Below are 14,566 nucleotides of genomic sequence, written 5' to 3'. Positions count from 1 at the left end.
ATAGCAATTTGTCATTTTCACAATGAGTTCCATTATTACACGTTAAGCCCTGTTGGTCCCCCCGTTCCCTTTTTTCATGTTTCCGCCCTCTATAGAGACGTCTGGTCCTACCTAGTCTTTGATTCAATTAGTATTGTACAAAGTATCCTTCATCTTTTCGTGCTTTGGTCATCGCTACAAGATGATTTGATCATATATTCAGCATGAGCAGCAATGAAGGTGCTATTTCGACGAAAAAGCTCACCTGCGATAATAGCACTTCCTACACCAGAACCATCCTCAGCGTGGTGAGTGACGATGTTCTTACCCTTCTCTCCGAAGATGTCGACGAGAGCGGCGTGGACTCGGTTGGCGAAGTTGGGGTATTTCTGTTTAACGAAATCTATCAGCTCAATACCGAGGAGCAAGCAAGCGAATAGCAAGCTTACGTTGTAAAGAGATCCGTCGGCACCGACAGCACACCCTTCATCAAGGTACCCTTTCTTGCTGACGATAGCGGCTATACCACAAGCAGAAAGTCTGGCTGATCGAGTACCGATCAGAACGGCCAACTTCTTGAAGAATTGTCGTTCCTCCAAGGTAGTCTCGACACCGAAGAAATGGGTGAAGACACCGATGACGGTAAGAAGTTCATCGGTAACATCACTTTCCATCAACGACAAGAAAGCAGTGTCGAACGCATAAGCTTTTTCAAGCTTGTAGGTGTTTTGACCCAAGAACAGATCACCGGCGTCGATAAGCTCGCAGATAATCAATCTGAAGATCTCTCCGAGGTACAGACCAGCGATCATCTTCTCGAATGATTGCTCTCCGGGTTTGTTAGACGACTCGTCGATAATGATATCGTATTTCGTTCTTGGGAGATGTTGATGGTCGAAGGAATCGAAGGCTCCCCATTCACAGTTGATGGCCATACCCTGTTCTTTGGGGAGACCAATGTTGTCGATCTTCGGGATGGATCCGGCATTCTCCATGTATGCGGCATTACAACCAGTACCGAAGATCACAGCGATCTTTGTGTGTGGATCAACATAGTTGGAGGCAATAAGAGTACCAGTGGTATCGTTGATGAGAGCTGTGAGCTCGGCAGGAACGTTGAATCGTTTCAGACTGTCCATGAACATGGCAGCTACATCTCGACCTTCGATGTTTGGAGCGCCGAATCCCTTGGTCCATCGAATGAGGACTATACCGATGTCAGCTTATCCAGTGAAGCAGGGGAAGAATGGCACTTACCACCGTGGTCAATCTTGTCTTGTCTGCACAATCAAGAGAAGTCAGCTGGAAAAAGCTGAGGGCCAAAGAATTTGGCTTACGAGCATGGGTAGGAGAACTAGACAAAACGAGACATGTTGGTCAGTGATGCAGAACATTTGACAAGGTGGTGCACATTCGTCAGAGACCATGGGGCACAGAACACCTACGGTGAAACCAAGAGGGAGCAAACCGTCTTCTTCCGTTCTACCCAAAGTATCTCGAATGAAAGAATCTAAACATTCGGCACAGAAGTCCAAGCTATTATGATGCTCGATCAGCATTTTTCTGGTATACCATGGTCACACGGCAGAGTGACTCACAGCTTTTGACCTTCGTCTTGCTTCTGCTCTTCGGTCAATCGGTATTTAGTCTGAGTGACTTGGAATTTACCTTGTCCCTGGAGGGTGACAAGACAGACTCGGAGATTGGTACCTCCAAGATCCAAGGCAAGGTATTCACCAACTTCCGTGCCGGAAGGCCACTACATTGGCAAGACATGATAATCAGCGTACTTCACCGAAATATTTCCAGGTGTACTTACGCCGAAAACAAATGTAGGGACTGAAAATCGGTAATGCGGTCAGTATATTTACTATCCGGCAAATCCGAAAGAGCGAGCGACAGCTTACTCATAGGCTGCAAGCAGAAGTGAATGTGATCAGCAACTAGCCTGCGACCTACAAAATAACCAGACTCACCACAATCTGTCCATCCTTTTGCAAACCGTTGTCCAAGGTGTCTTCGAATGCATGCACAATCATACGCATTCGTTGAGGAGTGACTACATCGAGGATTGAGCTGTCATTCTCACTTTAGAAGGATTGGCGGATGACTCACGGGTCAGAAGACTCTCATACTTTCTCAAGTGATCCGCAATGGTCTCTATACGATTCTATCAGCTGGACATTTTCAGCGGAATTGCGCTTGCTGCAATCACGCACTTTTCTCAGCGTGGGGCAACTCGACGTCGTCCTGTCCAAGGTGTATATTTCGTCAGTGATATATTCTCAGCTGTCTTAGATGCTATGTTTAGCTTGACTCACTTGTGTCCTTGTGTGGTAAACGGCTTGAGCACCACTCGGGGTCATGACGATGTTACTACCTCTTCTACTGATTCTACCAGTACTTCCGGCGCTGCCTCTCCTTTCCATCTCATTGCTCGACATTGCGAAGCTTGGTCTGGTTCCTCCGACAGATGGCTTTCTGCCTAAGGCGGAACCAATGTTCGTTCCATTGTCCAAAACTGATCCGTGTCTCGGAGTTCCGGAGGTCGGGGATGCGGGAGCGGAAGGAGATTGACCGGTTGGAGCTGAGTCGGAAGTGTTGAGACCATTCAATTTGTTGACGAGGGATTCTGCGATCGACGACATCTTGGGCGAATGCAGCTGGCTGAAGCCTTGAAAAGGGGAAGTCATCCTGATTAGCTGACTTGTCCAGATAAAGCTTTAAGAAAGTGAGAAGGCGAAGTTGCGGTAAGAAGATAGAAACGGGAAGAGTGGGATCGAATGAATTTAACGATTATGAGAAGCAAGGAGCGCGGAATACCTTACTTACTACTTGGATTATCTTTGATTGCTGTGTTTGTGTGGTTTTGTGCGTGGACTGTGCTTGACGACAAAGGAAGGGGGAAAAGAAAGAAAGAGATTAACGGATTACCAGATTACCATGTCAGCTGGATAGATCACCCATAACAGGATCAAAAGGGCGCTATGATGCGCCCGGGACACTTACTCACTGCTTGACAATACGTATTTGTGTTGAAAAAGATAGATCCAAGAAGCAGATGAAGAAGTACACTCGAGTCTACGAATAGTATGCGAACTTTGTGCACCCCCTTGAATTCCACTTTATCGGATCTCGTTGTCCGCTCTTTCGTGGTTGGAGTTTTTGGACAAAGTCGCTTGCACCTTTGGGGGAACACGGTGGAACACCAGCCAAAAGAGGTGAATGACGTGGTGAAAGCTCAAATCCCTGAATATCCCTTGTCCTGAGATTACACTTTTTGTGATTCAATTCAAATAAATTCGTAATGGTCAGCCCGAAAGCTCTTGCCGCAGATAAGAACGCAATGCCCCGCGGGGATTTGCGGGTTTCAACCGCAGACATCTGCACGGATCTTAGCCTTCCGAGGACAAGATCCTGCAACGCGACAGATGTCTTCATTCGTACCAGACTACATAACAGACTGAGTCGACCAACTGTCAATGCAAGAACTCAATGCCAACAGCATATGATGACCTCGTAGGAGCTTGACGTCTACCGAGTCAGGAAGTCAAGATTTGAAGTACTACTAACAAGCTGAATGACTCAAATACGCGTGTTTGAATGTGCGAAGCTGTGTTGACGAATGATGATTGACTCATCCTTCTTGACTAACCTAAAATTGATCCCTTCATCACGGTCACCATCATCCACTCACTCATGTGCCGAACACACATCTCTATGATCCCGATTTCCTTCTCTTGTCATCACAGCTATATCTTTGATTACACATCGCAATTGCAGAAATATAGATCAGCTCCTTTGTCAAATAATACTTCAAGGATACTCGAAACAGACTCATTGACAAGTACGTGAATCTAGACATATCTTCCCCTGCTTAGAGATATCATTCCTTTGTGCCTCCGGTGTCCTTGATCCTGCGTTACCCGAAGATCTGACCATCACGCTCGGACCGGTACCCTTACCAACATTTGGTATTGGTACTGTCGTCATGGGATGAATGGAGGGTTCTGGTCATCACCTCACCCCTGGTCACTATCACGACCATATCAGACGTCATCTTCCCAAAGATCTCACCTTGAGAATCTCTGAGTGGCAAATATTGACAGATCACATATTCACATAGAATCCACTTTACCGCACAAACTCATAATTCACAGGATACAATCATCACCTCTTGATCACCAAACGTACGTATTGCTCAAACCTTTCGACAACGGCGACAAGGGGAACATCTCACATTTCGACAAGTAGATGTATGGAGGATATTGGTCACCGTACACAATGAACATGTTCGCTCCCTACGGCACTGTGAGTAAAGTCTGTCACACCCGTTCGCTATTTTAGTCCTACCAGCACGCAGACGAAGAGACTGATTGACCGTGTATTTGGCTAAGATGATGAGCCCTTACTATGCTGGAGGCCTGGGAATCCCATATATAATGGGTGGATATGGAGGTATGGGTGAGTCGTCTCCCGTCCACGACGTCCCCTTCATCCGAAAATCCGAAGCTAATTGATCATCATCGCTTGACAGGATATGGCCTTGGAGCCGGCATGTACGGCATGGGGATGGGAATGGGTTATCCCTATGGTATGATTGCGAATAATCCTTGTGCGTATAGTCAACATGTGAGTCCCCCATCCATTCCATGCTGGCTGAATTCGGCTGACAATCATCTCCTCAGTACGGTTACGGCTATTGAGCAGATGACGACATATTTATGGCTCCATCATTCTTGTTGTCGTTGTAAGCGTTGTAAGGGGAGCGCAAGATTTAGGCTTGATTGTATGGGTTACATATAATGGAATACGACTTTTCTAGGTTGAAGATATGAACATATTGAAACATGTATCGAATTGATTAACCTACAAAAGGTCGTTCCACAATCAGATATCTCGTCACTATCAACGCCTTCATAGACTTCGCATCACCGATAATCCCTTCAGTCCCAGTCCCCGTTACCATTGTTCCATCTCCCCATCTTTCCTCAGGTCCCATCGGAATTTCGACCTCTGTCCAAGCCCAAACACCAAGTCGCCATTCTTTCCGCGCATCATCTCTCATCTTCATCGCCAGCAATTTCGGATCAATGCCCAATTTAGGGCATTCACTGGGCAATGGCTGGAAGACTACCGGTACTGTGCCTGCTTTACCTTGATCCCCGGAATTGATAGGCTCGCACCGGAAGATAATCGAATTATGGGTTGCGCCTTGTACAGGCTCGATGATCTTCATCTGTATAGTCGCCGAGTTCTCGATATGCTGTAAAGGGGATACGGAGTTCGCGCTCGTCTCTCCAGTTGAGATGCGATTCTTTAGCATCGCTGCTCCGGCTCGTTGGGACGGGTAGAGCAGATGCTGCATTGAGGTGTAGAATAGATGTGTTGAGGCGTTTGAGGAAGAAAGCAAATTTGCAAGGTGAACTGAAGGCGGAGTTGCACTATAACACCGGAATCCAATAGCGATCAGCTTCCTTCATGTAGAATGAAACCACACCACTCACCCACGTCCGCTCCATTTCGCAATACGTTTCCCCCTAGGCGAGACACCCAGCCCCTCATCTTCCTCCAGCAACGCCTTCTTCGTGTGCAACATGAGATCCCCTTTCGTTTGATCAGAAAGCAGTGTTTCATGTAGGGCGAATTTCGGTTTCGAATCCAGCTCCAATTCTTTAGTCTTGTCTTTAAGCGGGGTGACATCTCGCACTCTCTCATTCAACCTTCTCAGCGTCTTAGACGAGGTCAGTCGCGGATCCAGATCACCGAGTTTCTGCTTGGGTGTAAATGGGGTACTGAACGCATTCAGAGGTTTCAGTATCGGTACTTTACGAGGCGTTTCTACCATATTCGTGAACTGGTGATGATCCTCATCTTGATTGAGGGTTCGAAGAGGTGTCTGTGATTGCTCTCGAGGAAGCCTAGGGTGTGACAGAGGCGTTGCAGGCTCTTCCTTGACATCGTGATTAGGCGTCTGAGCCGAGCTACGCAGCGAGGAAAGCGGAGTGGTTCCATTTGTGGATACTTTCGGTTTCTTGTTTCTCGGAGTCGATAGAGAGAATGCGAATGCCGAAGCGCTTATCGGCGCAGCACGCTTCTGTGAGCTATTCGGAGGTTCTTTCGCCATTCTTCGGGGGAGCTACTACATGATTCTCTTCGACGTAGCGAGCCGTCGATTCTCCGTGAATAGGATCACCATAAGAAGCTTATAATCATGTGCAATGAGGTGGCAACAACAGCATGAATAGCGGTTGACGAAGCTGGTGAGTTAGTCAAGTGATGACATCACCATATAAACTTGAATGGCAACAACATTACCCTGGTCGTAGTCGCTCGCGCATGGACACCATGTGCCATGTACCATGTATGATTCCTCGTTCTTCTTCTGGTATTCACTGGCTCTGCTTCACGAATAATCGCTCTGCTTCACAGCCCACCTTCCATCATGGCCGACACGAAGATAGCCTCGCTGCAGGCGCAGCTCCAACAATCATCTTTGGCCTTTCAAAAGATTGAAGCAGGTCAGGCTCATTCTCCTCTCATCCCTTCCGTTTCTCCTGTACTTCTCATCTCTTCTTACTCATATCCTTTTCTTCGCAATCTGCTCTACCAATAATACTGCCTTGCCAGCTATACAAGATTCTGATGCTCTGTGATTGCCATCATGGGGCGAGTTCTTTTCGGACGAGCTTGGCTAACCTTTCTGATCTGCAGAGCTCGCCGGAGTGATAGAAGCTAGACAACGATTAGATTCCCAATTATCGGAGAATGAGCTGGTATTGAAGGTAGGCTCACCCACAATCTATACAATCTATAGATACTGATGTTCTCAAAACAGGAATTCATGCAGTTGAAATCGCACAACACAGTATACAAGCTTGTCGGACCTTCTTTGGTTCCGCAAGATTCGAACGAAGCCAAAGTGAATGTGGAAAAGCGATTGGATTTCATACGATCAGAAATGTAAGTCAAGTCTCCGTCTCACGCCGTTCACTTGTTCTTCATTCACTTCATTCAAGAGGTAGAACTGATCAAGCTAATTGTGATGTTCAGAAAACGAGTCGAGGGTCAATTGAAGGAGAGTGAAGCGAAAGCCGCCAAGAAGAAAGACGAGGTGAGATAAGGCTTCAACTCCTATCCAGCCAATATCATTCAGCTGATAAGATGCTACAATTAGATCATGGGGCTGCAACAACAGTTCCAAGCACTACAAGGCCCCAACGGCGGCCAACAAGCCGTTCAAGCATAAGACACTCAACAATTTGTATCATGGTACCAAAAAATGCATTATATTCGCCGAGCGCGCGATGATGTAGGAAACAAGAAATATGATCTGATGATTATACAAGAAACCCAAAATAAAAGGTGACGACTCGAGAGATCGCATATACAACGTTTTTCCTTGTCCAGTCCAAGTGGAAAGTGAAGAGAGGGTTTAATCAGATCCACCTTTGACGGGTGTTTTCTGAACCTCATCATCTGACGAGACAGGCGAATCAAATAGAGCTACCTCCTCCTGTGTATCCTCTTCTCCCTTGCCTGCACTTTCGCCATTTCCCTCCCCGTCGTCCTGTCCACGATCTTTGCTATCTGACAGCTTGCCAACGTCGGTGTCAAGTGGGGTGAGCTTCTCCAATTTGGCCGATAGTTGTTTCTCCGTATTTCCCGTAGAGGCTCTGCTCATCGACCTGGGACTCATGACCTGATCACCGGCGATATCGCCGTATCCTGCATCATCGTTTTCATCCGAGATCGATGTCGCACTGGTATTCTGTCCGTGTGAGACGTAAGAGTCCATCGAGCCGGAGGCAAGAGAAACATTGGTGGATCCAGGAGAAGAAGGGCCGGAACGTCGGTTGCGCGCGAGATTCCGTTTCATCCTGCAAGGAAACTCAGCGTTTGACTCTGTGGTAATCTTCTGCGAGAGGACACTCACTTCTGCACAGCTCGAATAACAGTGCTACCAGACAATGGGCGAAGTATGAGCCAATCATTTGTACTTTCGATTTGAGACGGTCATATCACTCACAATATACCCCGCAGGGTTCCAATCGCATCCTTGAGTTCCTCTTGTGTAGGTTCTTCCACATGCTTTCCGACATCGAACAAGTTCGCTTCGGTATCAATCATGGGCTCTTGACCATTCTCAGTCACCCAAGCGTGTTCCTGTGAAAGGTTGTTCAGACCTAATCCGGGATGTCTGACGTCAACCAGAATGCGCTCACCCGCAAGTCTGTCATAGCTATACGCCGTTTCGGATCCTTCTCAAGCATCCTCTTTATCAGATCTTTCTGCGAATCCTCCCAGTGTTCCGGTAAATTTGGCCTGGATGATACAAAAATCAGCTTGACCTCGATAAATGTTGGAGAAATGCTTACTCCTTCTCCCTCACGGCTGAGAACAGTTCCATGGGCGTTGGCACGTTGAAAGGCAGCTTCCCTGTCAACATGCAATACAGCGTGACACCCAGTGCCCATATGTCAACAGCTTTGCCATGCAGATCCTGCTGATGCGCTAACGACGAGTGTAATATTCAGCTTTTGGAAGATAGTGTGATAACCTCCTCTGCAAGATTCTTCTTACCTGTGAAACTTTCTGGACTAAGGAAAGCAGGACTTCCACCAGACTTCTTTATCCTATCATCTCCCTTTGCAGTGAACATCTCCGACACCCCAAAATCACACAGCTTGACTAGCTCTTTGTTCGATGAAAGAAGCACGTTATCGGGTTTGACCTGATTATCCAATTGTATCAGCAGTGCCAAGAGCGAAAAGGTTGAGGGAAGTGTATCAGACTCACGTCCCGATGAATAACTCCATTCGCATGTAGATATTCCAGACCCAGACAAAGTTGACGGAAATATTCTCTCGTTTGAGGTAATTCAAAAGGTGCCCTGGCATCGGAATCATCTGCTCCCACATGAACCTCCATCAAAGTACCTCCCGGTAGATACTCCAGAACAAGGAACAACGCGTCTGCCGTGGGGACCGATATTGCTTCGTACAGATGAACAATCTAAATCATATTAGCCGATACGCCAAGCTGTCATCACTCACATTCGGATGACTGTCAAACAAATTAGCTAACACCCTTACTCATCGAATGTGAAGACTCACTCAAGCTTTTTCATGATTGCAACTTCTCTCCTTATCAGACCTAACGGATCTTCTTCTATCGTCTTTGTGCCTCCCCAAGGTTGATTCCCTCGTTCAGCTATCTCATCCTCACCCGCTTTCTTATTCGCTGCGTCCGTCGTGGGCTGAGCAGAACTTGCTTGCGCTCTTCTTATCCTGCCTCTCGTGTTCTGTCGGTGCTTCTCTTGCAGTGCTTGATAATGTAATCGAGATTTGGAGAACTCTTTGACGGCCTGATCAAGGGAACCTTTCAGTAATGCCAAGACTTTCAAGTTTCCCTCAAGCGATAACCGAATCACACCACACTCACGTATTCTTGTCCTGTTCCCACATCTACCGCCAATTCCACTTTAGCATAAGCGCCTTGTCCTAGTCTTCTACCTATCTTGTACTGATTGATCATTCTCTGTCCATCATCCGTGCTCGTCTGAGTCCCATGCGTAGTCTCTCTCACCCTGTGAGTCGAGCTCGTTCGGCGGTGGTGCATGCCTTTCGGTCTATATCGCGGAGAAGAAGGCGACGGCGGTCTAGTCGAGGAAGCTGAGGGATCAGGAGAGTCCGGTAGCTGGAGTGTCCCATCTTTCTGAGGGGACTGAGTAAGCTGAGTGGAAATAGCTGCTTGCGGTCCAGGACTCAAAGATCCGTAGGACGGTCTATGGGTGTTCTGCGGTCTAGCTGGAGTAGGTGGATCTTCGTTTCTCCTCTGGTCTTCTTCGTCCTCCTCTTCCGGCGAGTCATATTCTACAGCATCTTCTGCTTCGGTACTGTCGTTGTCGTTGGTACTAGGCTGAGGTGGGAATGAGAAGGTCGGGGGATGGAAATCTTTAGCATCAGTCGGTGAAGGGGGTGAGACGATGGTTGCTGGAGGTTGAAGTAAGGTCGGTCGATTGGCAGTGGCTGTTTGCTTCGTCTGACCAGTATCTTTTGAGCCAGACATGTTACACAGGAACCTTGAGTCAGCCTGCAGCAAGTCACTTCGTCTTGTGAAATCCACTAATATAGCTGTGAATGATGTATGATAACAATGGGAAAGATAGCGAGCAGTTAGGTTGTATTTATGGAATTCCGGGATTCGTGCTACATTTGTCTCGTGTAATCGGCATTCGCCGAAACCCAATCGCAATCAAACGCATGCATAAATTCACTACGACCGATGCACAATTCCGTTCATATCATCATAATCGTCTTATTCTTCCGATCATTATAGTGTATTCTACTAGTGAGTATGTCTTCTCTATGGCCCATTCGGAGCCGGAGGGTTCGTCGTTGTACCCAATATACCTACAAGAACGTTATACCATCAGCCAAAATTTCGAAAAACGTATTTATAACTGCGCGACTCACCGTCAATCAAGGTATTCCAGTACTCGTCGCTGTTCTCTGTTCCCGGTTCTATAGGTAGACTGCCTGGTAAAGGTGTTGTACCCATCGCTATATCACCAACACCGCCCATGAACCCAAATTGATTCGGATAGCCAAACTCTCCTGGCGGACCAATGAAGCCGGTCGTCGAGGTTGGCGTCTCCTCCAAGAACTGGTTGCTGTACCCAGGCAGAGAGCCTGGAGTAGGTGCTAATCCAGGTCCTGGACCCAATGACATGTTGTTGATACCACCGGGCGGGGCCGTGGGAGTCGACATTGATGGGATGGGTAGATAGCCCATTCCGCCTGTTGGGTCTAGAGCGGGTACGACTCCGTTCACCGAGCCGACCGCCATCGATGTATTCGCGTTGATCCAGTGATCTAAGCTAATGAGTGGGGATCCCAGTCAGCGATATAATCTGAAGTTGATCAGCCTCCACTCACAGCTTCTGCGAATGGTCGTCTTCATGACTACCTGTAGAAGCAGGACTTTGGGTGATTCCGCCGTGATGTACCGGTGCGAATTGCACCGGTCCACCCGCGATGTTACCCCACGCTCGTGGCGGGGGCATCGATTTACTGAAGTGATTCATGCTTGGTCCTCCAGGCGTTGGTGCATCTTCCCTTGGTGGAACACCTCGAGGGTATGCGTTAGACTGAGTGGAAGAATCGTTACTCTGCCTAAGGGCGAGCAGTAAGGCGACTGAATCTTTATCATGAGAGTTCAATTCTCCGGGGCCGAAAGAGTCTTCAAAGATCTGTGCCGCCCGGCGTGAGAGCGTTTGTATCTGGTTGTAACAAGAATCATTAGATACATCATTCGAGAAAATGCATAAGGTGTCACTGATACTCACAATCTGAACCTCCTTGCGGGTTGTGGCATCTTTGCTAGCCACCTCATGCCAAGGATTTTGTTCCAGGAATGTTGTCAGAATCCGTCTATCAAGAAAGTCAGACCGAATGTTGATTTCGATGCATTGTCAACGACATACCTCATCTGGTCGGCATCAGGTCCTCTCGGATCGATGATAGCGCTTATACCAGCTATCATAGCGCTATTGAACATCTTGAATTGACCTGTGATAGCGTGGAATCGGAAATCCGGCACATCTCTCTGGAAGTCCTGCCTGATCTGGAAATCCAGCTTTGCAGCTTCGAAACATGCTGTCCGCGATGCCTGCGCGACAATAGTCATCAGCGACCATAGACGAGGACTTTCGGTGAGTGGTCACATACCGCATAACGGTCGCTCGACAATTTTCGCAGAAGCCAAGGTCGCTAGGACAAGCTACTGTGAGCACAAAGTTTTATGATGCCTTTACGATTCCCGACTTACGTGGAGGATGATAGTAGTCACAAGGACCTCTGTTAGAAGCATCAGTCTGTGCACCGGCAGCCAAAAATGCACTACACCACAAATAAACAAGCGATCAGTCCAGCTCGTGATACGGTTTGAACCGAACAGCTCACCCTGGTCAAGAGTCTTATCTGGATCGTGCATGCGGAAGTGTGGTGGCAGCTGATCAACGAAAGCATCCAGATCTTGTTGCAACCGTTCCACATCGGAGTATTGAGCAGGCTCATTGAGCTTCTGGAAGTGATGCACAATCTTGCCGATGATTCCTGCCAATCGCTTCCGCAAAATCAAGAATAGTGCCGGAGTCGGCTCAGTGAATGGACGAGGCGGTGGTAAGCCAAGCGCCGGATTATACTCCGTTAGATCGATGTTCGACGGCGGTCTGTGGCCAAGGCTCAGCCAAGCTCAAGGTAGTACAAGCGCAGTAGAAAGCTGGACGCACTGAGTATCGGTATAGCTGTCCGATATGCTCGGAGGACGACCAAGGACTAGACTGTACAGCTTATCGGCATGATACAGATAACTCCACAGACGCCTACGATATTCCGTCTGGAATGGACTGGGTTCAGAACAACATCAGATGCTGATCCCGTTTGAACCAAATTTGACGACTTACTCTAGTCCTAGCTTTGAGCCATCTCGATGGAGACCAATTGCTTGGGCTGTTCTCAGAGAAGCTCCGAGTTGCGACCAGCACTCTGTCAATCGTCTGTCATGGATCAAAACTAGATACATTGCGCTCTGACCGAGACCGTCAGCTTGAGAGCTGGTAATGCGATCAGGAGTCCGCTCACCAGTAGTCGAGTGATTACCAATTCTATGCTCTCCGATTGTACGGCTGTAGCAATCAAGATACTTCGTCGAGCTGACACGTTGCATTAGCAATTGGAATTTGGCAGTCGGTGTGCGTGTAATGGCTCACAGCTCCAGTACATCCTCAAACTTGATAATTTTCTTGTCTCTTCGTCACCCGCCCACTCATCTGGTGCCTGCCTGACCGCGAGAGCAAGTACAATGAAGACTAGCGGTAGGGCCCGAACATTTGAGGGGTCGACTGCGGTGGATTTGTTATATAAATCCTCATATGACGCCCGGAATGATCGCTCGTCGATTGGATATCGTACAAAGTTCAGCTTGTCGAAGAACCAATCTACTACGCGATCGGCAAAATGCTTTGGAGGTAATTCCTGCAGCAACTCTGCGACCTATCAATGGGATGACGTCAGCTTTCTGACCGGAACGCAGTCGTATCGAAACTCACTTTATGCGGACTGACTCCACAATCCGTTATTAGTCTTTGCAAATTTTCCGCAGGGGTACCGTGAATGTCTAGCTTCATCTTCACTTTGTCGTTGACATTCATCTATGGAACGACTCAGTCAAGTGCCCATTCGAAAAGTCTCACACGGCACGTCACATACAGTTTCTGGTAGTCCACTGTAAAATAGAGTGAAGAGTCAGCAGTGTTCGTTACGCATGAAATGGACGCTTACCCTTCAAGCTCGCCTAGCCATCCTTTACCGACTTTAGCCAGTCCATCCTCGTCGGAGCTTGCTCCTTTCTCGATATCCGTGGGCCCGACGTCGGACCCATTGGCAAGCAGACGCGAGGGTCCAGCTAAATTTGTATGAGCCAAGAAATGGTGGGGAGATGAAGGGGTGGAAGGGGCGGAAGCCAGATGTTTCTGGAAAGGAGATGACGTGATCCAATCTCGCACGGCATCATACTGAGTGATGCCTCCCGTGTGCCTGACCACGACCGATAGGACGGCTTCGATGCTCTCCAGTCGTTGTATGGTCTGAGGATCGGGTCCGTTACCGCTGTTCGAGTTGGCTTGAGGATTGTAGGGTACCTATGAGGTCGGATCAGCTGACACATACGCGATAAAACTTGGTAAAAGTCAGAAAGACATGGCGGAAAGGGAAGGGTGAATTTCGAAGAAATAACCTGGATTGTTATATTTGGTAGGCGTGTCGGGAAGGAATACGAAGGCCGTGGATATGCGGCACAGGGATAAGGGGGGTGGTATGATAGCTTAGACTTTGCTCGATCTCTCAACTTACACAAAGCTCTGGTACCTTTCGAGCTTCAATAACAAAGACGATCAGTCATGTATATTGCATGCCATGGTTAGACTGTCGATGCTTACCAACACCTGGAACACAACTCAATTCAGCGGGAGAGGTCTCGCTGCAAACTGCATACGTTACTCACAATGATTACATGGAAATTCTCTATTGCACTATGGATAGTGCTCGTGGTCAGCACTCAGCAGAGATGATCCCTCCAATCGAGAAAGATCGCAAACCTTTTGCTTTCGCTTCGCACCTATCAAAGTGCATCAGCATGATCTGCTTGGAACAGTACCGCAACACAGCGATGGGAGCTCACACTGGGCACAACTCAGACTTATTCTCTTCTTCTTCTGCCCATTTCCATTGTCATGCTGATGATGCGAGTCCGTGCTAAACTTCCTTTCTGGCGGCGGAGGGTACTGCCCCGGCACGTCCGGGGGTAACGATCGTTTCATCGGTGTTGTCGATGTCGATGGTATTTGTGGGAAGCTCGGTATTTGTGGAGAAGGCGTCGTATGTGTATACGACAATGCTGAGGGTGTTATAGGTGTTTGAGACGATGTCCTGATATATGGAGAAGGTCGTTGGTAGTACGGTGAAGGATGACTAGTGGTAGCCATATCCTCTTTGATTGCGCGAGGGTTCGTTCTTAGTTGAAG

General features: G+C 48.0%; 6 protein-coding genes across 6 annotated transcripts; 2 read left to right on the top strand and 4 right to left on the bottom strand.

The window, feature by feature from the left end:
* Nucleotides 1-127: 127 nt before the first annotated feature.
* On the bottom strand, nt 128-2,627 carry I303_102461 (uncharacterized protein; the record flags this gene model as incomplete). Its single annotated transcript, XM_065968549.1, has 13 exons — nt 128-174; nt 245-368; nt 429-1,186; nt 1,237-1,259; nt 1,317-1,333; nt 1,425-1,515; nt 1,578-1,738; nt 1,799-1,818; nt 1,887-1,893; nt 1,956-2,038; nt 2,095-2,139; nt 2,199-2,229; nt 2,301-2,627. The coding sequence occupies 13 exons, from the start codon at nt 2,625-2,627 to the stop codon at nt 128-130; spliced, it is 1,734 nt and encodes a 577-aa protein (XP_065824621.1).
* Nucleotides 2,628-4,269: 1,642 nt separating this feature from the next.
* I303_102460 (uncharacterized protein) lies at nt 4,270-4,685 on the top strand (the record flags this gene model as incomplete). Its single annotated transcript, XM_018405816.1, has 4 exons — nt 4,270-4,290; nt 4,377-4,443; nt 4,517-4,611; nt 4,668-4,685. The coding sequence occupies 4 exons, from the start codon at nt 4,270-4,272 to the stop codon at nt 4,683-4,685; spliced, it is 201 nt and encodes a 66-aa protein (XP_018264310.1).
* A 158-nt stretch (nt 4,686-4,843) lies between these two features.
* Nucleotides 4,844-6,106, bottom strand: I303_102459 (uncharacterized protein; the record flags this gene model as incomplete). Its single annotated transcript, XM_018405815.1, has 2 exons — nt 4,844-5,423; nt 5,487-6,106. 2 exons carry the CDS (start codon nt 6,104-6,106, stop codon nt 4,844-4,846), a joined length of 1,200 nt encoding a protein of 399 aa, XP_018264309.1.
* Nucleotides 6,107-6,424: 318 nt separating this feature from the next.
* I303_102458 (uncharacterized protein) lies at nt 6,425-7,228 on the top strand (the record flags this gene model as incomplete). The annotated part of the gene is made up of 5 exons (XM_018405814.1): nt 6,425-6,500; nt 6,694-6,764; nt 6,818-6,942; nt 7,033-7,093; nt 7,157-7,228. 5 exons carry the CDS (start codon nt 6,425-6,427, stop codon nt 7,226-7,228), a joined length of 405 nt encoding a protein of 134 aa, XP_018264308.1.
* A 186-nt stretch (nt 7,229-7,414) lies between these two features.
* I303_102457 (uncharacterized protein) lies at nt 7,415-10,050 on the bottom strand (the record flags this gene model as incomplete). The annotated part of the gene is made up of 9 exons (XM_065968548.1): nt 7,415-7,859; nt 7,916-7,939; nt 8,009-8,145; nt 8,205-8,304; nt 8,358-8,493; nt 8,563-8,713; nt 8,779-8,872; nt 9,096-9,346; nt 9,424-10,050. 9 exons carry the CDS (start codon nt 10,048-10,050, stop codon nt 7,415-7,417), a joined length of 1,965 nt encoding a protein of 654 aa, XP_065824620.1.
* A 297-nt stretch (nt 10,051-10,347) lies between these two features.
* I303_102456 (uncharacterized protein) lies at nt 10,348-14,527 on the bottom strand (the record flags this gene model as incomplete). Its single annotated transcript, XM_018405812.1, has 19 exons — nt 10,348-10,394; nt 10,458-10,861; nt 10,920-11,263; nt 11,330-11,414; nt 11,468-11,652; nt 11,712-11,753; nt 11,812-11,882; nt 11,946-12,214; nt 12,275-12,391; nt 12,449-12,573; nt 12,627-12,697; nt 12,755-13,037; nt 13,094-13,195; nt 13,254-13,269; nt 13,326-13,684; nt 13,896-13,918; nt 14,047-14,074; nt 14,141-14,160; nt 14,224-14,527. 19 exons carry the CDS (start codon nt 14,525-14,527, stop codon nt 10,348-10,350), a joined length of 2,895 nt encoding a protein of 964 aa, XP_018264306.1.
* Between the last annotated feature and the right edge of the window lie 39 nt (nt 14,528-14,566).

The sequence above is a fragment of the Kwoniella dejecticola genome, chromosome 3 (assembly GCF_000512565.2).
Source record: "Kwoniella dejecticola CBS 10117 chromosome 3, complete sequence".
Lineage (NCBI taxonomy): Eukaryota > Fungi > Basidiomycota > Tremellomycetes > Tremellales > Cryptococcaceae > Kwoniella > Kwoniella dejecticola.
This window is presented reverse-complemented; position numbering and strand designations above follow the sequence as displayed.